We start from the raw sequence: 25,302 nt of genomic DNA on the forward strand, positions 1-25,302 counted from the left end.
TCTAGGAGAAAAGAGGGGATTGATAAAGCTTCTCTGTTGCAGATTGAGGACCTGTCCGACGCAGCCTTTGCTGCCCTACATGCCAAATGTGAGGAGATGGAGAGGGCACGGTGGCTGTGGACCACGAGTGTGCCCCCCCAGCGGCGAGGCAGCAGGTGATGGGGCAGGCATGGGTCCCCAGGGCCTGTGGAGAGAGGGTAGACAGGGAATGCGGACCCTACCTGAGTCTGGAATTGCTGCTGTCTCTTGGTTGGTCATCATATTCGTCTACTGGCAGCGGGAAAGTGCTCAGAAGTTCCTTGGTGTTTGTTGGAACTAGTGGAGGTATAAGGAGCTAAGTGCTAGATCCTTGCTGAGGAGTCACTGTTCAATTCTGATAAATTCCCGTGATCTGTGCCAGTTGGGGGGTCATGGTAATTCAACCAGGGGAGCTTGGAAGGGCCCACTATAAGTTAACCTTCCTTTGGACAGTGCACAGTGGCTTTGTGATGCCACTTAAAGAAACTTCTCTCCTTATGTCCATCACTACCCAATCTCCATTTATTGTTAACAGTGGCAGAAACCCTCGGGATTCTCAAGTAGAAAGTTTTAGTGGCTCTTATTTTTACTTTTTTTTCTTTGACTACAGTTTTCAAAGTCCGCTAATCTCCCTGATCTCCTGAATTCAGTAGGCACTTTGATAGGGACTCACCCTGGCATTGTTCAGCCATGGTTTTTTCTTGGAATGGTAGATGTTTTATACCTACCCCTCCAGAGAGTAGTGGGAAGAATGGGAATTGCAGGATCCTAAGGAAAATCTGTTAGTCTTCGTTCACATCAGCCCCTCCAGTGGGGATGCTTTTTTCATGTCCTCTACCCCCATAAACAAACATTTCCCAGGCACTCAGATTTGCATTCCTTGGTGTATAGGTCCTACAGGTCATCAGACGGCCGGACAACCCCTCAGCTGGGCAGTGCCAACCCCTCCACCCCCCAGCCTGCCTCCCCTGATGTCAGCAGTAGCCACTCTTTGTCGGAATACGTCCATGGCCAGTCCCCTAGGAGCCCCATTAGCCCGGAACTGCACTCTGCACCCCTCACGCCTATGGCTCGGGACACTCCGAGACACTTGGCCAGTGAGGATACCCGTTGTTCCACGCCAGAGCTGGGGCTGGATGAACAGGTAAGGGACACAGCCTTTGTGTGGGGTTGGTGTGGTTAGGGATGGAACCAGGAAGGGCAGCACCTGCTGAAAAGGGATCTACATCATAAGCCATCTCCTCCTCCCTTTTGAAGTGGCAAGGGGCTGCACTTAAATTGACCTCCTCAGCATCCAGTGGAACTGTACTGATCATTGTTAAAAAGGTTCTCACCCTAAGAGGGGTGTTCCCAGACTATCTGGGGCACTCTAGATAGACTGGTCCTAGGCTCCAGGCCACAAGGTTTATGGCAGGGCCTTGGAGCAGGAAGCAGGCTGGCTGCAACTGGGTCCTCACAGAGCAACTTGTCTGCCTACAGTCTGTCCAGCCCTGGGAACGGCGGACCTTCCCCCTGGCGCACAGTCCCCAGGCGGAGTGTGAGGACCAGCTGGATGCACAGGAGCGAGCAGCCCGCTGTACTCGGCGCACCTCAGGCAGCAAGACTGGCCGGGAGACTGAGGCGGCACCCACCTCGCCTCCCACCGTCCCCCTCAAGAGTCGGCATCTGGCAGTAGCAGGCACAGCTCAGCGCCCGACTCACAGATGAGCGGGAGACAAGAATCTAAACAGACTCACTAACTATTGGCATTAAAGCTTCAGAAATCTCTGCGTTTGATATTCAAACATCATATGCCGGAAATTTTCACAGTTTTTAGTGAACTTAAGGAACTTAGATCCTACTTTGGTATTTTTTTTTTCTTGTTTTAATTTTTGTTTTTTTGTTTCCATGTTTTCTTGTCACACACCTGAGCACTTCCTCCCATTGGCAAACCAGAAGTTCAGGATGAGACCCTGCTGGCCTGGTCCTGGCACATCCTCTGCACTGTTGAATCACTGGACTTACTGATCTTAGATGACCACCCCCTCCTTCGCACCTGTGGGCAGGGCAGACCAGCTTGGCGGGCAGAGCGCTCCAGTTGAGCATGGCCTTCTTGAGCTAGGGTGGGATGGGGCAGGGTGCTCTGGGCTCTTACCTCTCCCCTCCCACCTGTGGCTTGGCTCAGCTATGGCCCTCCTGGCTGGGTCCCCCTTGGTTTTTCGTGCTGGAGCACCCCCACCAGCTCTCATCAAGTGCTCAGCCAGCAGAGCAGCTTTCCCTAGACCTATTTTTGTTTCCTCTGCATTTGGTCTTCTCTGTTTTGACTCCTAAACTGCAGTAACCTGGCTGTGGCTGCTCAGGTTCCCCTCATCCTGCCCCTTGGTCCCCTTCCCTGTCTTCTCCCCCATGCCACATACACACCCACAACCTGTCCTTCCAGTCGGAATGTCTTTACCATCTGTCCTGATCTTTAAAGGTAGGGCTAGGACTACTTAACCTCTAGTCTCACTCCCCCACAGACGGGGGGTTGTGGGAAGTGAGCAGCCATCTCCCTGTGTGATTTTTTTTTTCTGATTGACGTTGCCATGTTTCCTTCACACCCAGATCCCTGTCGGTGTTGATTCCACTCAGTCTTTTCATGCTCCCCTTGCCTGTGGAACATTGTCTGGTCCTAGCTGTGGTTCCCATTGTCCCCTCTTCACCCTTCTCTGTTAACCTTGTGCCTGTCTCCTGTATGATCACATCACCAAAAAGGGGGAGGGGGGAGAAGACTTTTTTTTTTTTTTGGCCATTTTGTAATCGTATAAAAATAGTAGACAACTGCTTAATGGTTGGGGTTTTTTCACAATTTTCAACATTAGTGATTTTTTTTTTCTGTTTGCAAGTTAAAGGGTTTGTCATTGTTTCTTTAAAAAAATACAATAATGCACCATATCCCTATGCATAAAGTGCTTCTTCTATTTATAAGGTTGAAAATTCTGAATAACCCTTTTAGCATTGAAAAAAAGAAAAAGAAAAAAAAAAACCTTGTATTTTGTAAATATTTTCTTTTCCTGCTTTGGAGCTGTGTAATGGCAGCGAAACATGTAGCTGTCTTTGTTCTATAGAAATGCTTTTCTTCCGAGAAGCTGATCTTTGTTAATGTCTTGATTCTGTTCGCAAAGCACAGACTAGTGCTTAAAAAAAAAAAGAAGGAAAAATTGAAAAAAATAATAAAAAAAAAGTTACAGAATATTGTGTACCAGGCCTTTCTGGGCTTACTGAACTGGGTGTGCATAGTAGCATTGGCAGCTTTGGAGCTGGCTCTCTGGTGCCATTCTTTGGGGTACTCTGACTTGCTTTATACCTTGGAAGATCTCCATTCTGTCTTGTGGGAACACTGCAGGTTCATCTCATGGCCACCAGAGAGAGGATGATGATGGCTTTTAACTGAGGGGAAGGGGTGCCAGGAGGAGAGGCGATCTGCAACTGATTATCTCCATTTTCTTTTTGTTGCGTGAAAGCGGTTAATCCACTGTCTCTTAATGTTCCTTCTAGTGCGGTCAGCCATCTAACATTTTGTATCTATTCTAAATTACTCTTTAAAGGAGATTTTACTTCTCACCTTTAAATTTTTCTGAGGTTTGGTGGGGGTCGGTGAGATACATAATTTGCATAGTGCCTGGATTGGTTCTTGCCTGCTGAGATTATAGCATCTTTCGTCTGAGGAGGCTATGTGCTTGATTCTCTTTTTTGAGGTGGGGTTTTGTTCAGTTGCCCAGGCTTGAGTGCAGTGGCACAATCTTGGCCCACTGCAGCCTGGATCTCTTGGGCTATGAGATGCTCCCACCTCAGCTTCCCTAGTAGTTAAGACTATAGACATGTACCACCATGCCCAGCTAATTTTTTTTTTTTTTTTTTTTTTTTTTTTTTGTAGAGACTGTGTCTCACTGTGTAGCTTAGGCTGGTAGGTGCTTTTCTTTGTACAAGATGAATAAGTAAGTGGGCACGGCTGGTTCTCTACTCTCTTAGCATGGCAGTCAAGCTGAAACAGTCAGTGAGGCTCTCTCGTGGCTCTGAAAGTCATGCTTTCTAAGATAGCATTTCTCTTTTGCTGGCCTGTTGCTGCCTCTGTAGTTGCAGTTTAAAATCTGCTCTACCTAAGCATCTGCCTGCAGTGGCAGACACATCATCAGGAAGAGCAAGAAAAGTAATATTTTGAAACTGAGACGCTTAAGGATTCAATGTCATGACCTTGGCATAGTTACTAAGGAATAATATGATGGATTACTGTTTTTTTTCTTTGTAGCATTGTTAGGAAGATGCTGTCTGGTATCCCTATCTTGGTTTAGTAGAAATATTCTTCAATCTATAATAAGGCACCAAAGGAAAGAAGGCGGCAGCTCTGTAAACCTAGCAGGAATCTAAGCCATTTATTTAGCTAATTAATTGGCTTGGTGTTCTGCTCCAGCCCCAGGCCTCCGGACTAAATTTTCAGGGGCGAAAGCTGTCACATCCTCATCCCCAACCTTGTCAGGTTTGCATACACTGGCACGGGTCTTGCAAACTGAGTGCAGCATTGTGAGGTCAGCCACAAGGCACTGTATTACCCTGTGAATTGGACTAGGATGGTTTGCCAGCACCACAATGAGAGAATCAACTGCAAATGAACAAGTCTGAGAACTCCCACCTTCAGCACTCCAAAGAGAGCTGTTAATCCTCATGTCCAGCTTTTAATACTGTCATTTCCTGTTGTGAGCTAAATTCTCTAAGGGTGGGTAGGAAAGAACTTAAAAAACACATTCTATATCACTTTGTCCTTGGAGTCCATGAATGGAGACCTTATTTAATCAGAGTAATAACTTTATTTCCAAATTCACTTTTACAGCAACAGTGTAAATCATTTGTTAAAACACAATACACTATATGGACATTCACAGACAGGAAGCTAAGCTAAGATGATTTTATGTCCCTCCCCCCACCCTCAAAATTACCAAAGAAATCATGGGACTTGCAAGTGCCAGAAATTGTCCTGCTCAACACTGCAAACTTTTATGGGGCTAAGTCTATTAGGAGGTGAGACTCCAGGCCAGTGCCCAGGGTAACCCTTTTCAAAGCTGAAGATGATAAATCAGAAGCCTTGTGAAGCCACAGGTCTGTAGATGGGACACGCTGGTGATCACCTCTGCCCTCGCCCCGACCTCATGGCTTTGCTTGGAGAACTAAGATGAGGAGGGTGAAGTGAGTGATCTCAGCTGCCAGAAGCACAGGCTGTGTGTCTGGAGCCAGTGTGAGATTTGGCACAGAGGTGCCAATGGCTTAGAGGGAAGGATGCCATGGTCTTAAGGAGGTATGGTTGTGGGCTTAGGACCCCCAAAAGAGGGCAGCAGGCCAAAGCAACCAGATGTCCATATTCCTACACAAGCCTTTCTGCCTGCACTTTGCTGGGGAGGGAATGGGGAACCTAGCCAGCTGTCTAGGAAAGCCTGTTGGTGGAAAAGAGAAGCCCCAAGGACCTCTAACCCCATGGCAGCTCCCTCCCTCTAGAAAATGTGGTTGAAATCATGAAAAGGGTTACGAGGCAGTATAAGTGCTGCACCCCAAGATCTCCCTTTGCCCATGTTAACTATCTTACACATTCCTCCCCCCTCCCCCCATAGCACAACAAGCAATAGCAAACAGGATACAGTCTCACCATTAAAGTCAATTTAAATGGAACTATTGATAATTGAGTTGACAGCTTGAAGGAGCCAGGCATACAGTATATCCTATCTAGCCCACCCAAGGACGCTGGCTCTGCAGGTGGGGGAAATGAGGGGAGGAGAGGAGTGCCCAGCCCTGGGGGGGATTGTCCTCATTTAAGGTCACAAGCCAGCGTGCCTTTGCAATTTATCTGCCAGCACTGATCACAGTAAACCATGATCTTTAGGCTGGCCCCAACAGCCTGCCCCACAAGGGGAAGATTCCAGAGCCCTCCATATAAGGCTCACGGTGCTTAAGAGCAGGGCATAAGAACTTCAGGGCGACGAACTGAGGTACAGGAAGAAATGCAGCCAAAACTGTTGGCAGTATTGAGGGGGGCATGTCTCTACCCACCACCAGATCTCTACCCCACAATTCCTTTTTAGATCCCTTCGCTTATGAGAATTGTTGGGACTCAGCAAACTGCAGGGAGACTCCTGCTGGAGAGTTCTGGGCCCAGAGACAACTTTGCAAGGAAAGCTCTAGCTGCACACGAAGCTGCCAGCCTTCAGGGAGGCCCTGGACTCCCGAGTCCCTCAGAGTTACCTTTAACTGTATCCAAACCAGAAGTGGCAGAATTGGGCCCGAGGCTGCTGAGTTTCTTCAGGCAGCAATTTTCTGCAAAGGCGGCTTCCCTTTTTTTGTGGGCACAGATGGAGTTTGTGCAAGGTCAGCGGGCTGAGGGTGCTCTGGTCCAGGCTTTGGGAACAGTGTCTCCTGACTTGTCATCCATCCTCGGGCCGGCAGCTCAGGCTTCTGGAGCAGATCCAGGACAATTCATCCCAATCCTTGCTGTGGCCGCAGGGCCCTTGGTGGGAGGCTGGGCTGCCCCTCTGAGGGCAAGCTTGGAGAGGAACCCAGTCTGAGGGGTGGACTGAGGCTCACGGAGCTTCTGGGGGCTACAGATCCCCCCAACTGGCACTGGCTTCCTTTTTCTTGTGATGCAGGAGGTGGGACTTCAGGCTGTGACCAGAGAGAACCATCTTCATGCTGCAAGCCAGGCCAGCCACGAGACCTCTCTGCCCTGACACAGAGCAGTGAGGGGGATTCGGGAGGGGGACACCATTGCTTCTGTCCTAATCCTGTGCTTCAGGCCTTCACAGCTGAAGGGCCTCCTTCGATGCTAGAATCTGGTCTCTTTTGGGTCGCAGATGCTGATGAAAGCCTTACAAAACTTGGGAGGCCCCAGCAGGGTGGAGCCACACTGGCCGCCTGGAGCTGAGTCCCAGCATGAGGGTGAGAGACACCTTGTGAGGGTGGGTTAGAAACCTCTTTACAAGCATTTCAAGATACATGCGTCCTTTTTTTTTTTTTTCTTTTCACTATCATAGTCACTCTGGTGAATCCAAGCATAAACAGACAAATCCAACTACAACGCAACAGGGTACAGAGGGGGAGGGCAGGGCAACATCTATGTATATGTTCAGCTGCTCCAGCAGAACAGACAGCATGGCTTCCAGCTGGGACTGAGGGGGTGAAAGAACCATTTCCAAGGGGGCGTGTTCCCCTTTTGGGGGTGTGGAGGGCTGATTCTATGCATGTGACGCTGAGCAGTGGCTGGGCTGTCTGGGAGGCTGGCAGCTACAAGCTGGGGTAGAAGCGGGAGACAGCGGGACTCTGGGTCTGCCCTGGGTGCCTTGCCCGCCTGTCCTAGTGCCATCACTGACAACCAGGACACCTAGCCTCCTGCTGCCAACTCAGCACAGGAAGGGGCCAGGCCTTCTGGGGGCAAAGGGCTCTCTCCACGTCAACAAGGCAGAAACATCTAGGGTCATAGCTGAGCAGTGCCCTGGCTCACATCTGTGGCGGGAGGAGGAGGCAGGGAACGGAATCAGGTCATGAGATTCGTGGTGAGGGACACACCAGTTGGATGACTGGCATTGAGAGTGAGAGGCTGGGGTCCCACTCTTGTGCCTGGACTTTGCCTTCCCTTAATTTTGCCCTCAGTATGGAGTAGGTACCTCCCGCAGCCAGCCAGGGTCATTACTGATAAGTGGGTGGTGAGGCTGGGAATTCAGGACATGGTGACATGATGCGGGGTACAGGCAGTGACTGGGCTCTCACGGCAGACAGTGGCACGGCGGGGCAGACAGGTGATGGCAGTGGCCATGGGAAGGACAGGAGGCTCGGGACCCACTTCCCAGACCCCTGTACACTCCAGAGATGCCGGTGGCCCAGGCTTGGAAACGGGTGGACGTCTCCCAAGAGGCACAAGTCCTTAACAAAGAGAACTGGTTAGCCCTAAAGTCCCAGGTCTGTGAGGTGGCCAAAATCGTGGCTGCAGTTCCAACCTTCAGAACTCAATAAAACAGGGTTTTGTGGAGCAGAGAGAAGTCCCTCAGCTCAGGCCCCCCCCAACCCTGCAGAGAGGGAGGAAGAGGCCAGCGCCCTCAGATGTCAAGGTCAGTCTTCTCCAAGGAAATCATCCATGGGGCACCACCCTCCCGCCGACCTGCCTTCTCCTCTTGCCTGCTGTCCCTTCTCCCACAGGCTGCCCAGCAGGGGGTGGCACACCGACCCGTAGCAGGCGCCAGCCACAAAGGACAGGCACCGCTCGGTTTGAGATGCTGCGGGCAGCGGAGGCCTTGGCCCTCCCATCAGCACGGAGGGGATCAGCGTCTCCTCTCCACCACGTGGCTTCCTCTCCCCTCTGCCCAGCCCCTGCCTCGGCCTCCCACCCCACCCCCATCACACTCACACAAGGCTGACATCATCTGCCTGTGGCTCCACAAACACACCAAGTTTCATATCCTTTGTTGCTGCCGCCGCCTCTGTAACACCCCCTGGATTGGGCCAGAGGTGGTGGTCACCCCCAGTCCCTTGAAATCCCCCAGAAGCAGCTTTCAGAGCCTCCCCTTCTCCCTCTTCTACACAGAGGGGGGAAAAAAATCAAAAGGAATTGCCCTAGGAAATGTTGGGTGTGGCCATGTTTTTGAGTGTTTTTTAAAAAAATTAGCCCACCCATCAATTTGGAAAGATGAAATTTGCTCTTATTCCCATCACTGATTTTGAAGTCCCGAGCCAAAGCCGAGCAACAAAAGCAGGTTAAGTGATTAATCGATTAACCGAACTGCAAGGAGCAGCTGGGGGCAGAGGGTGGGGGCCGGGTCATTATTCTTTTTTTTTTTTCCACACTCTCTCACTCTCTCTCCTCTCCACGATTACTGACCGCCCTGGGGGCCTGATCACAAACCCTGCTTAGCCAGGGAGGCGGACACCTCGTCGGCTAGCGTGGCGAGCTGGGGCGAGTCTACCATGTCAATGCTGCCGGTGGAGGAGACGTTGCTGAGGTGCCGTGGAGACGTGTCCCCAGACACCACCGGAGACTTGTACACGATTTCTGCCCCGTGGTCTGTCTTGGCTTTGGCGTTCTCACGGAAGGTCAGCTTGTGGGTTTCAATCTGCAAGGAGAAGAGGGAGGGTGGGTGAGATAAAGTGCCAGGGAGACAAGCCCTGCCAACTGTCCCCCAGGCTGGAGTATAGTGGCTCAATCTCACCTCACTGCAGCGTCAACCTCCTGGGCTCAGGTGATTCTCCCACCTCAGCCTCCCGAGTAGCTAGGATTACAGGCATGCACCACCACACCCAGCTAATTTTTTGTATTTTTAATAGAGATGGTGTTTCACTATGTTGCCCAGGCTGGTCTCAAACCCCTGGACTCAAGTAATCCACCTGACTCGGCCTCCCAGAGTGCTGGCATTACAGGTGTGAGCCACCACACCTAGCCAGGAGCTGTTTTTAGTGTCTTCCAAATGGTAATACCTGTGCCCACTCCTCCCCTGACCTGCCTCCCAGGCACTCAGATGCCCTCCCCAGAGACAGTGATCATTTTCAGTTCCTTGTGGATCCTCCAGAGATATTTCATATATAAACACATGTGTGAGTACATATATACACAGGCTGCTTAGTATTCCATCCCCGTGGATGTACCAAAAGGCATCTACTCTGTGGCTGGACGTTTAGGCTGCTCTTGCCTTTACTGATTACAGGCAATGGTGTGTATGAACAACAGGGACAAATAACCCTGTATGAACATGTCACACACGTGTAAGTGGGTCCTAGAAGTGGAGCTGTTAGGTCAAAAGGCATGCACATTTTGAGACATATTGCCAGACTGCAAAGGAAAATGTGGAAGGAGAAGCTGGAGAAGATCAAGGATGTCTCCCAGAGCCACTGATGCCCAGACACAAGCCACACACATTCCTCCTGTTTGCCAGTGACTGATGAGTTTCGAGGTGGCAGCAACTGTGGGCAGTGCTGGCGTGCAGTGCTGGCAGGCGGGCCACAAAACATGACGTGACAAAGGCCTGTTTGTGGGTGGGTGGGTGTATGATTTAGGATGGGGATTGTCTAATGACTTTATCTATCTGTCTGTCATCCACCTATCTACTTGGAGATGGGGATCTCACTATATTGCCCAGGCTGGCCTCAAGCAATCTTCCCACCCTAACCTCCTGAGCAGCTGGGACTACAGGTTCATGCCACCGTGCCTGGCCGAAGCCCTTTTGAAAGTAGAGAAACATGACATAGCCAGGAGTCCAAAACAATACCAGGAAACTCAGAAGCAGAAAGCATTCGCTGGAGAAGTGAGTAGTGCCTAATAATACCTGATAACCCTGAAGTGGCCAACAATGTCATTCTCTCCCTTCTTTGAGCATCTGGAAAAACTAAAACTATGTGTGCAATGTCTACCCACACTCACACACACATTGCCATTTTCCTATAATTTTAGGAATCCATGGATGTGGGGTGAAGGCGTCCTAATGCAGGGGGCTTGAACGGGCATAGAGAAAACCAGGCTCCCATTTAAGCTAGATGCATATTTTGTTCCTTTCAGGTCACTACTTGGAAAAAAGAATTTTTCTCTATTACTGTTTTTTTGTTTTTGAGACAAAGTTTCACTCGTCACCCAGGCTGGAGTACAATGGTGTGATCTTGGCTCACTGCAACCTCTGCCTCCTGGGATCAAGCGATTCTCCTGCCTCAGCCTCTCGAGTAGCTGGGATTACAGGCATGCATCTCCATGCCCTGCTAATGTTTACATTTTCAGTAGAGACGGGGTTCTGTTGCATTGGCCAGGCTGGTCTCAAACTCCTGATTTCAATTGATCCACTCACCTTGGCCTCCCAAAGTGCTGGGGTTACAGGTATGAGCCACTGTGCCTGGCTTATTACTGTATTTTCTTGGAAGACTATTTAATACAGGCTTTAATATTTATGTTTTCTGAAGTGTTTTTAAAGAAAAAAGTGACATTCCTTGGAATGTCCAAAAATCCCCCAAACTGAAAAGAACCCAGGAGGCTGGTGGTGTGCCCCACCGTTAGCAATTTTGCTCCGCACACTAGGAAAATAGGGACCAACACTGCAGGGATCCCTGGGACCAGGATGGTGTTTTCTGAGTAGGGGGCAGGACCCTGCCCATCCTTCCTGAGCCATCACATGGATGAGTTAGAAGGAACCAAGAAGCTGAGACTCAACGTGGCTCTGACTCAGGTTCTTAGAGGACTGCAACACACCAGGAACCTTCCAGAACACTGTCTTTTTTGGATCTCATAGCCACCCCGGGACATAGGTACAGCATTTCCATTCTATTTTGCTGAAGGAGAAACAGGCTGAGAGAGGATTTGTGGTTCTTGACTCTCCAAGCAGAGTCAAGCCCAGAGCTTTTCCTAACACAAAGAAGCTTCCAGAGACTGCCGGGGTCCTCCCTTCCCTTCACCCAGGGAATCACCAATGCCCAGGCCCTATCCAGACCCACTCAGTCTCACTGAGGTATCTTTAAAGTGCCCTGAAGCTCGGAGATCCTGCCTTAGACCAGGGGAGGCCTGGGTGGTGGAAAAGCAGAGACCTTACTGCTTCCCTAGATAACTGGGCCCAGCCCTCATCCCTTGAGGTGGGCAGCCTCCTGGTCCATCTTTGTGTCTCATTTTGCATAGCAAGCCAGGCGCTGAAAAGTATCCCTGTGTCCTGTGTTGGCAGAGGCATGACCTGAGAGCTTGCGGCCAGCTACGGGCCAGTGCCCTCTCCTGCCTCGGGGCCTGTCTGGAGGTGAGGTCTGCCCCAGGCCACAGTTTGCAGCATCTGCTGGAAGGCTGTATCAGCAAACGCTTCTCACAAAACTACATTGTTACGTATGTATCATAAACACAAAATGGGAGTGCCCATCTGTTCAGAACCAGATGCGGTGGCAAGAAGGCAAGAAGGGAGGGTGGGGACTGGCCAGGGCAGGGGGCTCAGCTGCAACTCCAGTGGCCTGGTGGAAAGATGGCCTGGCTGCCACTTCCACCCAACTGGGCCACCTTGAGAAGCATACTTCCTCACGCCGAGTTGGGTTTCAGATCCTACACCCTTTCTGGGACAACCTTGCTATGGTTTGGCTGCGCCCCCACCCAAATCTTATCTTGAATTGTAGTTCCCATAGTTCCTACATGTTGTGGGTGGGACCCAGTGGGAGATAATTGAATCATGGGGGTGGGTTTTTCGTGTGCTATTGTCGTGACAGTAAGTCCCCCGAGATCTGATGGTTTTATAAAGGGAGTTCCCCGTGCAAGTTCCCTTGACTGCCGCCACATGAGACACGCCTTTCACCTTCCCCCACGATTGTGAGGCCTCCCCAGCCACGTGGAACTGTGAGTCCATCAGAACCCTTTTGTAAATTGCCCAGTGTTGGATGTATCTTCATCAGCTGCGTGAAAACAGACTAATAGAATCCCTTTTCCCTCTACCAATTCCCAGTCAGCTGCTGGGAAATCCTGAAGGTTAGAAGAAAGTGAGCCACTCCCAGCACTTCAGGCTGGGTATAGGCAGGAAACCCCAGAGGGTGCTTGGGCCGCACTTCTGCAGAGGAGAAGCAGCAGCTACCAGACCACATGCTGTGCCAGGCCCAGACAGAGCTCGCCCAGCGCCACACACACCCTCACCACACGTGGACACCCACAGCAAGACCTGGAGACGGGAAACTGCTGGGGACACCGAGGCCCAGCAGCCTGGTATGGACACTTCCACGACAGAAAGGCAGAGCCTTTGCTGAACTCAGGATTTCGGCATCATGGTTTTGCTCTACGTGCCTAGTAACCCATTTAGAAAATTAGGTTATGTTCCCATGACTTGTTCGTGGCACACCAAAGCTGACTGGGGATGTCCACTTCCTTTTTTAGTTGCCTGCAAACATCAGGGCCTAGGACAGTGGGTTTTTTTTTTGGGGGGGTTTTTTTTTTTTTTTTTTTTTTTGAGATGGAGTCTCACTCTGTTTCCAGGCTGGAGTGCAATGGCATGATCTAGGCCCACTGCAACCTCCACCTCCCAGGTTCAAGCGATTCTCGTGCTTCAGCCTCCCAAGTAGCTGGGATTACAGGTGTGCACCATCACACCCAGCTGGCTTTTGTATTTTTAGTAAAGTTGGGGCTTTACCATGTTGGGCAGGCTGATCTTGAACTCCTGACTTCAAGCCATCTGCCCGCCTTGACCTCCCTCCCAAGGCACTGGGATTATAGGCATGAGCCACTGTGCCTGGCCAGTTCTCACTTTTGACTGCATTAAAGAATCACCTGGGAGCTTTAAAAACTCCAGCAACAGGTTGAGCACAGTGGCTCACACCTGTAATCCCAGCATCTTGGGAGGCTGAGGTGGGCATATCACTTGACCTCAGGAGTTCAGGACCAGCCTGGGAAACATGGTGAAACCCTATCTCCACAGGAAATACAAAACATTTAGCCAGACATAGTGTCAGATGCCTATAGTTCCAGCTACTCGGGAGGCTAAGGTGGGAGGATTATCTGAGCCAGGGAGGCAAATGCTGCAGTGAGCTGAGATCACACCATGCACTCCAGCCTGGGCAACAGAATGGGACTGATATGGTTAGGCTGTGTCCCCACCCAAATCTTGAATTGTAGCTCCCATAATTCCATGTGTTGTGGGAGGGACCCAGTGGGAAGTAACCGAATCATGGATGTGGGTTTTCCCATGCTGTTCACATAATAGTGAATAAGTCTCATGAGGTCTAATGGTTTTATAAAGGGCAGTTCCCCTGCACACACTCCCTTGCCTGCCACCATGTAAGACATGACTTTGCTTCTCCTTTGCCTTCCGCCATGATTGTGAGGCCCCCTCAGCCATGTGGAACCATGAGTCCATTAAACCTTTTTCCTTTATAAATTACCCGGTCTATTCGGGTGCAGTGGCTCACGCCTGTAATCCCAGCACTTTGGGAGGCTTAGGTGGGCAGATCACCTGAGGTTGGGAGTTACAGACCAGCCTGACCAACATGAAGAAACCCCATCTCTACTAAAAATACAAAGTTAGCCAGGTCTGGTGGTGCATGCCTATAATCTCAGCTACTTGGGAGGTTGAGGCAAGAGAATCTCTTGAATCCAGGAGGCAGAGGTTGTGGTGAGCCAAGATGACGCCGGTGCACTGCAGTCTGGGCAACAAGAGTGAAACTGTCTCAAGAAAAAAAAAATTAACAGGTCTTGGGTATGTCTTCATTAGTAGCATGAGAGCAGACTAATACAGAGACCCTGCTTCAAATATATAAAAATAAAAACAGACCAGGCGCCGTGGCTCATGCTTGTAATCCCAGCATTCTGGGAGGCTGTGGTGGGAGGATCGTGAGGTCAAGAGATGGAGACCATCCTGGTCAACATGGTGAAACCCTGTCTCTACTAAAAATATAAAAATTAGCGGGGCCTGGTGGCACACATGCCTGTAGTCCTAGCTACTGGGAAGGCTGAGGCAGGAGAATCACTTGAACTGGAGAGGTGGAGGTTGCAGTGAGCCAAGATTGTGCCACTGCACTCCAGCCAGGGCGACAGAGTGAGACTCCATCTCAAAAATAAATAAATAAATAAATAAATAAATAAATAAAAACACTCCAGCAAGTGAGCTGCACCTGAGACCAATTGGTCAGCCTCTCCAGGTTGACCAGGTATGAGATGTGCTAAAGCTCCCAGGTCATTGAGACGGGCAGTCAAGACCCACTGGATGCTGCTATGAGCCCACATCCAGCCAGTCAACACAGAAGCCTGTTTCCTCCTCTGGCAACTGGACCAGCCTTTGTCCACTCGACATGATTGATGCCCATACCCAAGTGCAGCCTCCGACCCGCCTGCCCCCTTTTACCTTTTTATTCCCTCCACCAGGGACGTGGGTGATATTGTCCAGGGACCCGATCTTCGACTGGACTCTGTCCTTGAAGTCCAGCTTCTCAGATTTTACTTCCACCTGGCCACCTCCTGGAACACAACACACACAAGAGCGTCTTGCCATCATCTTCTGTGGTTTCGTGGACTTAGCATCCATTACATGAGGACTGCGGTCTACAGGGCAAAATGCCAGGGGCTGCAGGAGCACAGCAAAAGTTAGATGAGGTGCCGCTGCTCTGGAGGGGAGAAGACGACAATGACGGGACTTTCAGGACTTTGCAGCAGGACTTGAACCAGGGCCAAGAAAGTGGTTCCAAGTAGAGACCAGCCTTTAGGAGTAGGTAAGACTCTCCTTTAGAATGGGTGTTTGGATACAAGTCCTTGCAAAGTGCTTGAAAATAGTTTGCTCCTGTCTAATCAAAGTGTGCATCAAATATTTACACTGTAAACTCTTCCTCTTGAGATATTGCAAAGGTAAATGACAGCTCAGCACAGGAGAAATTATTCTAAATTGTACATTGGTTGGCTTCCAGTAAATGATGTTTTTCTATATCAACATCCTGTAAAACACACAGCCCAAGACCTTGGAATTAAATTGAATGTCAAAATGCACACTAAACAAGGCTGGGCATGGTGGCTCATGCCTGTAATCCCAGCACTTTGGGAGGCCTAGGCAGGTGGCTCACCTGAGGTCAGGAGTTTGAGACCAGCTTGACCAACATGGTGAAACCCCATTTCTACTAAAAACACAAAAATTAGGCTGGGTGCTGCACTTTGGGAGGCTAAGGTGAGCAGATCACCTGAGGTCAGCAGTTCAGGACCAGCCTGGCCAACATGGTGAAACCCCATCTCTACTAAAAAAATATAAAAATTAGCCAGGCGTGGTGGTGGGTGCCTATAATCCCAGCTACTCGGGAGGCTGAAACAGGAGAATCGCCTGGACCCAGGAGGTGGAGGTTGCAGTGAGCCGAGATCATGCCATTGCACTGCAGCCTGGGAACAGAGCAAGATTCCATCTCTAAATAAATAAATAAATAAATAAATAAATTAATAAGGACCCTTCCCCCTGCTGACCCTTGACATCATGCCCAAGCATGGACAAGGCATGGGGAAGAGATAGTCCACAGGACCTTCTGGGGAAAGATGAAGAAAGCAGCTCCCAGCTGCTCTCACAGCTAGGGTAGTGGCACCAGTCGTGGAATACTTTTCGCTGGGAGACTCAACTTCCCACAAAGTGTCCAAGGGGGCCAGAAAATAATGAGACACGTTCTAGACTGAGCTTCTCTTCCCACAGTAATGTTTCAAGTAAGAACCAGCCCCTGAATAGGGCCTCAGTCCTGCTCTGGACTCTGAGGTGGGTGACCAAATCAATAACTGTGTCCAATATGGTAGCCACTCTTCCTCAGCTGCACCCACCATGTTTCAAGGGCTCGATAGCCACATGGGGTTCGTGGTTACTGTCCTGGACAGCACAGATACAGTGTTTCCATTACTGCAGAACGAGGTCTAGATAGCACTGATTTCTACACAGTGTTGGGGGGAGGGGGGTAAACCTGGTTCCAGTAGCATCATTTTCTCTTTTTTTTTTTTTTTTTTTAGATAGGGGTTCGTTCTCCCGCCCAGGCTGGAGTGCAGTGGCAAGATCTCGGCTCACTGCAACCTCTACCCAGGCAATCCACTCACCTCGGCCTCCCAAGGTGCTGGGATTACAGGTGTGAGCCACCTCACCTGCCCAGAGCATCATTTTCTGTTTAAACAAAGTCACAGAGGGGACATGGCAGTGGCCCAGGGTTCCTGTGCTGCAGCTGCTGCTGACGGTGAAGTGCCCCCATGTTGGCTGGGGACCAAGCTCATCTGTCCACACAGCTGTACCTCAAGCCTGAGAGGCCCTGTGGACAGCTTGCTGGGAGAACCGTGGGTTAGGGCATAGGCCAGCATCTCGCCTACCTCTTCACCTTAAATATTTTAAATTTTTGTGGGTACATAGTAGGTATATATATTTATGGGGTTCATGAGATGTTTTGACAGAGACACACAATGTGTAATAGTCACATCACAGAAAATGGGCTATCCATCCCCTCAAACATTTGTTCTTTTTGTTACAAACAGTCCATTTATATTCTTTTAGTTATTTTTATTTTTGAGATGGAGTTTCGTTCTGTAGCCCAGGCTGGAGTGCAGTGGCAAGATCTCGGCTCACTGCAACCTCTACCTCCTGGGTTCAAGTGATTCTCCTGCCTCAGCCTCCCCAGTAGCTGGGACTATAGGTGCCTGCCACCCCACCATGCCCAGCTAATTTTTATAATTTTTGTAGAGATAGGGTTTCACCATGTTGGCCTGACCCATGAGGTGGGTCTCAAACACCCACCTCAGCCTCACAAAGTGCTGGGATTACAGGTGAGCCACCACACCTGGCCATCTTTTGGTTATTTTTAAATGTACAGTTAAATTATTATTGACTATAGTCACCCTGTTGCAGCATCAAATACTAGGTCTTACTTTTTTTTTGTACCCATTAACCATCCCCACCATCCCCTCCCTACCCTTCTTCCCAGCCCCTGGTAGCCATCGTCCTATTCTGTATCTCTAAGAGTTCAACCGTTTTGATGTTTAGATCCCACAAATAAGCGAGAACATGTGCTGTCTTTCTGTGCCTATTTCACTTAACTGCTGCCTCACCTTGTCTTGGCCAGCATGGTCTGTGCAGGAGTGAGCTGGAGCCGCCATGTGTGCTGGGCTCCCACATGTTCCACCCTCAACACTGTCCTTGGGCCAGGCGCAGTGGCTCACGCCTGTAATCCCAGCACTTTGGGAGGCCGAGGCGGGTGGATCACAAGGTCAGGAGATCGAGACCAGCCTCGCCAACATGATGAAACCCCGTCTCTACTAAAACTACAAAAGTTAGCATGGTGGCAGATGCCTGTAATCCCAGCTACTTGGGAGGCCAAGGCAGGAGAATCACATGAGCCCAGGAGGCGGAGGTTGCAGTGAGCTGAGATTACGCCATTGCACTCCAGCCTGGGTGACAAGAGTCAAGCTGCATCTCAGAATAAACAAACACACACTCTCCTTGATGGTCTACCCAACCGAAGTCTGAGACAGTTCCAGCCCCTCCAGCACGCCTCCATCCCCCCGCACCTTCCCGTCCCAACCCTCGCCTTCCACAGGGGCTACCTGGTTTATGATGGATGTTGCCTAACGAGCCACACTTGGAGGTCACTTTGCTCAGGTCAACTGGTTTGTAGACTATTTGCACCTGGAGATGAGAGAGGAGGAGCAAGAAGAGACAGACATAGAGGAAGGGAGAGAGACAGAGGATAAAATGGGATTATTTTATTAAGGGTGTAACACAATGAGAAGCAGCTGTGGAAGCCCAGGCCCTGCTCGGACAGTGGTTCCCAGCTGCCATGAGGAGCGCGCCCTACTCAGGGTAGAAAAATGTGTTGTCGAAATTCTGCCAACCCTGCCCCAGGGGAGCTGGGTCTTCACAAAAGGACTGTGGGATTGGAGCATCTTCAATCCCTGCAGAACAAAAGAGCCTCTGCGAAAAACAGGGACCCGTCATCATTGTGCAAGGCCCAGACATTTGTTTAGCAAACTTTTAAGTGTAAAAAAGTCACTCCCTTGCCTGACATGAAATTGACAGATCACAATCAGACCTGAAGAAAAAACTGATCGCTACAATGAGTATGCACAGCATCTGAAAAACCCTGCTGGAAAGGCAGGAGCGCGGTATCTGCTGGGCCTCGAAGAGGGGAGGTACAGCAAGGGTCAATGGGTGGGCTTTATTCCAGGAAAAGCTTCCAGGGACCCTGGAAAGCACTAGAGTGAAGACAAGCACTAGAGCAAGCGGGACCCAGCGGAATTCAGCAGCTTGGGTGTGAGAGCCAGTGGGCGCCAGTGTGCTCAGTGTCCTGGTCTGTTCCATCTTTACCAACAAGAGCAAAGCAACACCAACAGGGGAGGCAGGCGGCACAGCGGAAATCAACACATGTAGCATCTCAGCAGGCTCAATTGGACGCAGACACACAGGGGGAGGCCTGTGAGCTCCAGGGCACTGCTCCCTTGGGGATCACGGCCCTGAGCTGCCAGCTGATCTCAGCCCAAGAACCAGCTGGCGGGGGTGCGCACCCCATGGGGACTCCGCAGTGGCAGACAAGTCCCCAGGAGGCAGGCCTCTATGAAGCCATGGCCATGCAGGGGGCCTAGGGGGTGGGTCACTGACTGACATTCCTGAAGTCCCCAGGGCCTCCAGCAGTGGCCTTGCGTGGAGTCACCTGAAGGGGCAAGGGGGCAGCCACCTCCCACCTAACCAGTCGGCTCCCGAGGAACCCTGCCCTGGAGCTTCCCCGGTAGACAGCTGGCTTCGTGGCTGGAGATGGGTTTATCAAGGCCACCAAAAATCAAGGGGGGGGTGGAGGTTTCTACTTCTACTTGGGTCTAAACTGGAAGCATCCCAAATTATTTTACTTAATGTCAGCTGGCATCTGCTCTTTATGGATGGGGAGTTAACTGGGGCAGAAATGGCTGCAGCCGGTGTGTGTCAGGGCAGACATGATCTGAGGCAAGGACGTGGGAGGGTGGGGAGGATGGATGGCAGGCGCCTGGGGTGGACAGAGCTGTGCGCTGAGGCCGGCGCCCATGGGGTGGACCAGGGCCAAGGAAGTGGGAGGACATCCTGGTATGACCACGGCCTCCTTCCCTCTGCCCTCTGGCCTCGGGGAGGAAACTCCTGAGAGAGGGGGAGGGGAGCTGGGACAGGGACCAGGGAACGGCCAGAAAAGAGAGGAGTGGATGGCAGTGGGAACCAGGGCAGTGGTCAGGATGCCCAGGGAGGGAGGACAGCAGGCCCTGCAGTTTCCAGGGCCCAGCCAGGGGCAGAAGGGCCCCAGATGGAGAAAGAGCAGGGCCGGCTGGCTGGGAAGTGGCCCCCGGGCTGAGGAGAGGATGGAGCCCAGGCTGGGGATCCAGCACCCCCCCCCAGATGCCAGGGGCTGACATCTCTTCTCACTAGAAGGGCTTCCTGTGAAGGTGCTCAGAGGACAGTGCTCAGCCCGGGACATCTGGTGGCTCTCTGCCAGGTCACAGGCTAGCCCGCAGACAAGCATAGCACAGGACACACAGGAGGGCCCCCAAGGAGGTCCCAGATGTCCTGGGCACTGCAGCGTCTTTGGGCATCGGCTACCAGAGTGGTTGGCCACACGGCCCGTGCGCTCTCTCCCCCAGCTCCGCCTCAGCAACACAACCTCCACCAGCCCATGGAACTCAACCTCAACCAGAAAGCTTGTGGCCTCCCTCCTCAGGCCGGGCCCACTTCGAGGAAGCCAGAGAACCAGGATCAAAACTCAAACAGCCAAAACAGCCACCCCAGGAACAAGGGCCGGGGCGGGAGTGGGGCGGCACACACCTCTTCGGTCCCCTCACACGACAAACTGGGGGGACAGGAGAGCAGGTGCGGGGACAGAGGAGACACTTAGCAGACACCGGTGAGGAAGCGTTAGTCAAGCCCATGCAGCAGCCGCAGGGCAAGCGCTTGCCACTGTGGGACTCACGGAGCCTGAGGGGCAGAAGTCGGGATCCAGGTGCTCAGGGCAGGAAGCAGCAGCTCACTGCAAGAATAAACCCTCTGGGCTGGATGCGGGTGCTGGCCCAGGCCAGGCATTTTCTGGTGAGAGCCTGCCCCGGGGCCAAGCAGCCTCCGAGTACTCCTGGCAGGGCCAGGTGGTTGCTCTCAAAAAACGCCTCCCTTGGGGTGGACCCTGCGGGTCTCATACCTCCAGCTCCCTAGGGCGTTAAAAGTTTGCTTATAGCTGACCAAGAGAGCTGGTGGGAGAGGACCCTCAGGAGCCCAGTGGACATGGACCAGCCAGAGGACGGGTCAGTGGAACTTGAGGATCTGAGTCCCGATTTCAGGGAGACGCTCCGCAGAGGACATGGAGTCCCCAGGGACGTGTAGAAGAGGCTAAATCTATTTATTTTAAAATCATTGTTTTTTGAGACAAAGTCTTACTCTGTTCCCAGGCTGAAGTGCAGTGGCATGATCATGGCTCGTTGCAACCTCCACCTCCTGGACTCAGGTGATCCTCCACCTCAGCCTCCCAAGTAGCTGGGACTACAGGTGTGTGCCACCACACCTGGCTAATTTTTAATTTTTTGTGGAGACGGGGCCTCACTATGTTTCCCAGGCTGGTCTTGAACTCCCGGGCTCAAATGAACCTCCCGCCTTGGTCTCCCAAAGTGTGGGGATTACAGGCATGAGCCACCGCTCCTGGCCAGAGGCAGCCAAATTTAAAAGGGCCAAAACCAGCATTTGTCTGCCAAACCTCAACGCAGGGCAGAGGGACCTGTCACACTTTGGTCTGGCTCTTTGCATCTGGAGTCTCTACCTGAGGATGGTGCAGGCTGAACACACAGCTCCTCCCTTGAACATTCAGGAGGCACAGCTGAGCAGGACATAAGCCTTTAATGTCCCCTCATCAGAACAAACAGGCCACCTGTCCACAGTGAAGCCACTCAACGTGAACCTGCCCAGGAGTTGGGGAGGCGGCGGCAGCCCAGGCTAAGGTGCCACCACCTTCAGCCCAACTTCCAACTGGGGTTCTTGGGGATGGGCTGGGCGGGAGTGGAGAAACACCTTGACGTCTCTCTCAAGGTAGGGGCTGGAGAGAGGGTCGGTCATCTGTCCTATTCTGCCCATGCAGCCTGGGGCACCCAGAAATGCTGGGACACCCACCCTCCCAGAACAGGAGGAAGGTGCTTCTGGGAACAGTGGACGTGTGGGGGAATGTGGGGAGCTTGGCCACATTCACCTGGGGGTCGCCGCCAGATCCTGAGAGCCCAGGAAAGATTTATTCTGTGCAGTGTCTCGCAGGTCTACGCACTCATGCCACTTCCTAAAAAACCAAGCCACAGCACGGCGCACAGGACGTGTGAAGGTACTCACACTGCCGCCTCCCGGGACGTGTTTGATATTATCCTTTGAGCCACACTTGGACTGGACGTTGCTAAGATCCAGCTTCTTATTAATTATCTGCACCTTTGATAGCCAGAAAAAAGGATGAGTGAACGCCACCCAGGACCCATCTGCTTGCTCCCAAGGACGTCTCCACTTTTAGACTTGGCAGGGGCAGCCTGGGGAGTGGCGGGAGATTGAGTCACACCTCGGGGGAGCTGAAGGGACAGACGAGAGGGCTGCCCTGAAGGTATTCCAGAACTGTCAGTGATTCCAAGTGGGCTTTAGGAAGCTGGGATTGCAGGATCTCAGGGGCAGTTACTCACTTCTCGGAAAGATGGCATCGTGAGGCCTGAACCCCAGAGGGGCACATGCACCAGCCTGGGTCTAGTGAAAACCGTGTTCGGCCACACTGCCGAGTGAGTAATAAGAAGCTCCCCGGCATCTCCACTCACACCCAGCTAGACCCACTGGAACATTCCCAGAGAACTTCCCGCAGCTGTTCTCACGCTGTCAGGCATTGGAATCACCTGTGGATTTTTAAAATCTCGGGCCCCTGCCTGGACCTACAATTAGAATCTGGAGGCATCTGGCTTCAGTCTCTCTAGTTTTGAAAAGTTTCCCTGGTGATTCTGACGCACAGGTTTGAGAGGCCTTGACCCTGCAGGCAGGACCCAGGCCGCTTTGTAGGGAAGACAAACGAGGGATGTCCTCTCTGTTCCTTGGGGTGTCCCCTCTGTTCAAGGGCTCTGTCCCTGCAGGGCAATGCCTCCTCCTCCTCCCGTCCACCCCCCAGCCCTCTCCATCTACAATCCCACCAGGCGCTTAACGGAAACCGAGCAAATGCTTCCGTGGGGCTTTTTCTCAGCTCTTCCATAAGCGGGGGTGGCCTGGATGGGTCCCCCATGACTGCATTTCTGGAAGGTTCTTTCTGCAGACACCAGGGGAGTGTGATAATATCAGTGTTTCAATAAGAAACTATTTTTACCAGTTTGTCGAAAAACTACGAAATAGGCAACCGTGGTTTAGGGAGTTGAAAAACTCGACATTTTGTCTGCCAGATCTGTGGGAATCTTCCTCACCTGGTGACCTCCCCTCAGGAACTCTAAACAGTGGGAACAGCGTGCTTTGCGTTTTTTTCCTTTTTGAGACAAGGTCTCGTTCTGTCACCCAGGCTGGGGTGCAGTGACGCCACCACGGCTCACTGCAGCCTCGACCTCCCCAGGCTCAGGTGATTCTCCCACTTCAGCCTGGCAAATTTATGTATTTTTTGTAGAGATAAGGTCTATTTGTTGATGATGGTCTAAAACTTCTGGGCTAAAGCAATCAGCCCATCTCGGCTTCCCAAAGTACTGGGATTGTAAGTGTGAGCCGCTGCAGCTGTGATCTCAGCACTTTGGATTTTATTCATCTCAGATGTGAATAATTGCCAATAATTCCCAGTGAAGGACCAGCTGTGCCAAGGCTGTTTCTGAAATCCTGAAAACGGCACTGAGACCTCAGTGGCTCTTTTGAGAATGCTGGGTGGAGGCCAGCGCTCTGGAGGCCCCATCAGCTGGGGCTGAGGCTGTGTCGGGGTCAGGGCTCCAGCCTGGCTTCTGGTTCATCCCATTTTTTCCCTTAATTTTACTGGTCTGAATCTTAAATATGAAACAATAGCTAACTCATCTCTTCATAATCTTTTATATTCCTTCAAAAAGACTATGTATTTTTCTTAGAAAATATGATGATTTTGAAAAACAGAGCTCATCGAAGCAAAAATAAAACCGTTTTCTTCCCACCCCAGCAATCACAATTGCATCTTGTTGCATTTCCTTGAAGTCTCATTTATATATAACTACCCCTGTAGACCTATACATGGCAGAATTACTGTGCACATGCAATTCTGTATCCTGCTCTAAAAAGTGATATCATATTCTAGGCCAGGCACAGTGGCTCGTGCCTGTAATCCCAGCACTTTGGGAGGCTGAGGCAGCTGGATCACCTGAATCCAGGAGGTTGAGACCAGGCTGACCAGCATGGTGAAACCCTGTCTCTACTAAGAATACAAAAGTTAGCCAGGCGTGGTGGCATGCAACTGTAGTCCCAGCTACTCGGGAGGTGGAGGCTGCTGTGAGCCGAGATTGCGCCGTTGCTCTCCAGTCTGGCGACAGAGCTAGACTCCATCTCAAAAAAACAAAAACAACAACAAAAAAAACAAAAGAAGTGCTGTCATGTCCTAAGCATTCTCTCTGGTCTACGGTCTCGAGCAGCACTATGTTTAATAACACGCCCTGTTCCATTTTGTGAATGTTCCCCTCTTTCCAACACTCGCGTTGATTCCACTTTGTACTCCAGTCATACAAACAGTCCTGCGGTAGCTGGATTTGTTGCAAAGAAAAAAAAATACAAACAGCCTCCCATGAACCTCTTTCTGAAAGGAGCTTTTTCCATACGATGAGTTATTTTCATAACACAAAGTCCTAGAATAGAATTTCTGGGTCAAAGTTATAAATATTCTAAAACCTCTCGGTGCAACTTTCCACATGGCTTTCTAAAAGGGTTGCATGCGCCTTCCCTGTGAACCCTGTGAGAGAGCCAGCCTTGCCACATTGCTGCCGACTGTTTACAACTTTGTTTTGCTTATTTCTTTGACAAAAAGAAAGGAAACTTCATTGTTGGCTTATTCTGCATCTCTCTGATTATGACTGCAATTGCCCCTTTACCCCCTTTTTGCTGGCAGGTGTATGTTTTCTAACATACACATATTTACATTTTGTTTTCATTATTTTTTTATTATTATTTTTGGAGACGGAGTCTCACTCTTGGTGCCCAGGCTGGAGTGCAGTGGCGCAATCTCAGCTCACTGCAACCTCCGCTTCCCAGGTTCAAGCGATTCTCCTGCCTCAGCCTCCCGAGTAGCTGGGATTACAGGTGCCCGCCACCATGTGTGGCTAATTTTTTGTATTTTTAGTAGAGACAGGGTTTCACTATGTTGGTCAGTCTAGTCTCGAATTCCTGACCTCAGGCAATCCACCGGTCTCAGCCTCCCAAAGCACTGGGATTACAGGCGTGAGCCACGGCACCCTGCCTTACTTTTTATTATTTTTAAAAATAGAGATAGGGTCTCACTCTGTCACCCAGGCTGGAATGCAGTGGCGCCACTGTAGCTCATTGCAGTCTTAAACTCCTGGGCTCAAGCAATCTTCCTGCCTCGGTCTCCCAAGTAGCTGGGACTACTGGTATGTGCCACCATGCCCAGCTAGTTTTTAAAAATTCCTTGTGGCGACAGGGTCTAGCTATGTCACCCAGGCCGGTCTCAAACTCCTGGGCTCAAGTGATTCTCCCACTTCAGCCTCAGAAAGCACTGGGATTATAGGCATGAACCACAGGCTTAGCCTACATTTTAATTTACTTATTTTTTTATAAGTACATTTTAATTTCCTTATTTTTAATAATTACTTTTTTTTTTGAGACAGAGTTTCAGTCCTGTTGCTCAGGCTGGAGTACAAAG

At 51.0% G+C, this 25,302-nt stretch overlaps 2 protein-coding genes across 19 annotated transcripts in view; one reads left to right on the forward strand and one right to left on the reverse strand.

Annotated features, from left to right (window-relative positions):
- KANSL1 (KAT8 regulatory NSL complex subunit 1) overlaps nucleotides 1–3,229 on the forward strand; it is a 215,787-nt gene extending 212,558 nt beyond the window's left edge. For all 8 annotated transcript variants that reach the window (XM_032265982.1, XM_032265977.1, XM_032265978.1 and 5 more), the window contains 3 exons: nucleotides 43–155; nucleotides 910–1,162; nucleotides 1,498–3,229. In XM_032265982.1, coding sequence (XP_032121873.1) covers nucleotides 43–155; nucleotides 910–1,162; nucleotides 1,498–1,725 — 594 coding nt within the window. In that variant the 3' untranslated portion in view covers nucleotides 1,726–3,229. The remainder of the gene's footprint in view (nucleotides 1–42; nucleotides 156–909; nucleotides 1,163–1,497) is intronic.
- A 1,592-nt stretch (nucleotides 3,230–4,821) lies between these two features.
- MAPT (microtubule associated protein tau) overlaps nucleotides 4,822–25,302 on the reverse strand; it is a 128,443-nt gene continuing 107,962 nt past the window's right edge. For 7 of the 11 annotated variants that reach the window (XM_032265995.1, XM_032265989.1, XM_032265987.1 and 4 more), the window contains 4 exons: nucleotides 21,801–21,893; nucleotides 18,032–18,113; nucleotides 14,835–14,947; nucleotides 4,822–9,119 (listed from right to left, as the gene is read on the reverse strand). In XM_032265995.1, the coding sequence (XP_032121886.1) occupies nucleotides 8,904–9,119; nucleotides 14,835–14,947; nucleotides 18,032–18,113; nucleotides 21,801–21,893 (504 nt within the window). In that variant the 3' untranslated portion in view covers nucleotides 4,822–8,903. The remainder of the gene's footprint in view (nucleotides 9,120–14,834; nucleotides 14,948–18,031; nucleotides 18,114–21,800; nucleotides 21,894–25,302) is intronic. The other 4 variants (XM_032265996.1, XM_032265994.1, XM_032265992.1 and 1 more) reach the window with 1 other exon arrangement.

The sequence above is a fragment of the Sapajus apella genome, unplaced genomic scaffold (genome assembly GCF_009761245.1).
Source record: "Sapajus apella isolate SASKATOON/1434 unplaced genomic scaffold, GSC_monkey_1.0 scaffold153, whole genome shotgun sequence".
Lineage (NCBI taxonomy): Eukaryota > Metazoa > Chordata > Mammalia > Primates > Cebidae > Sapajus > Sapajus apella.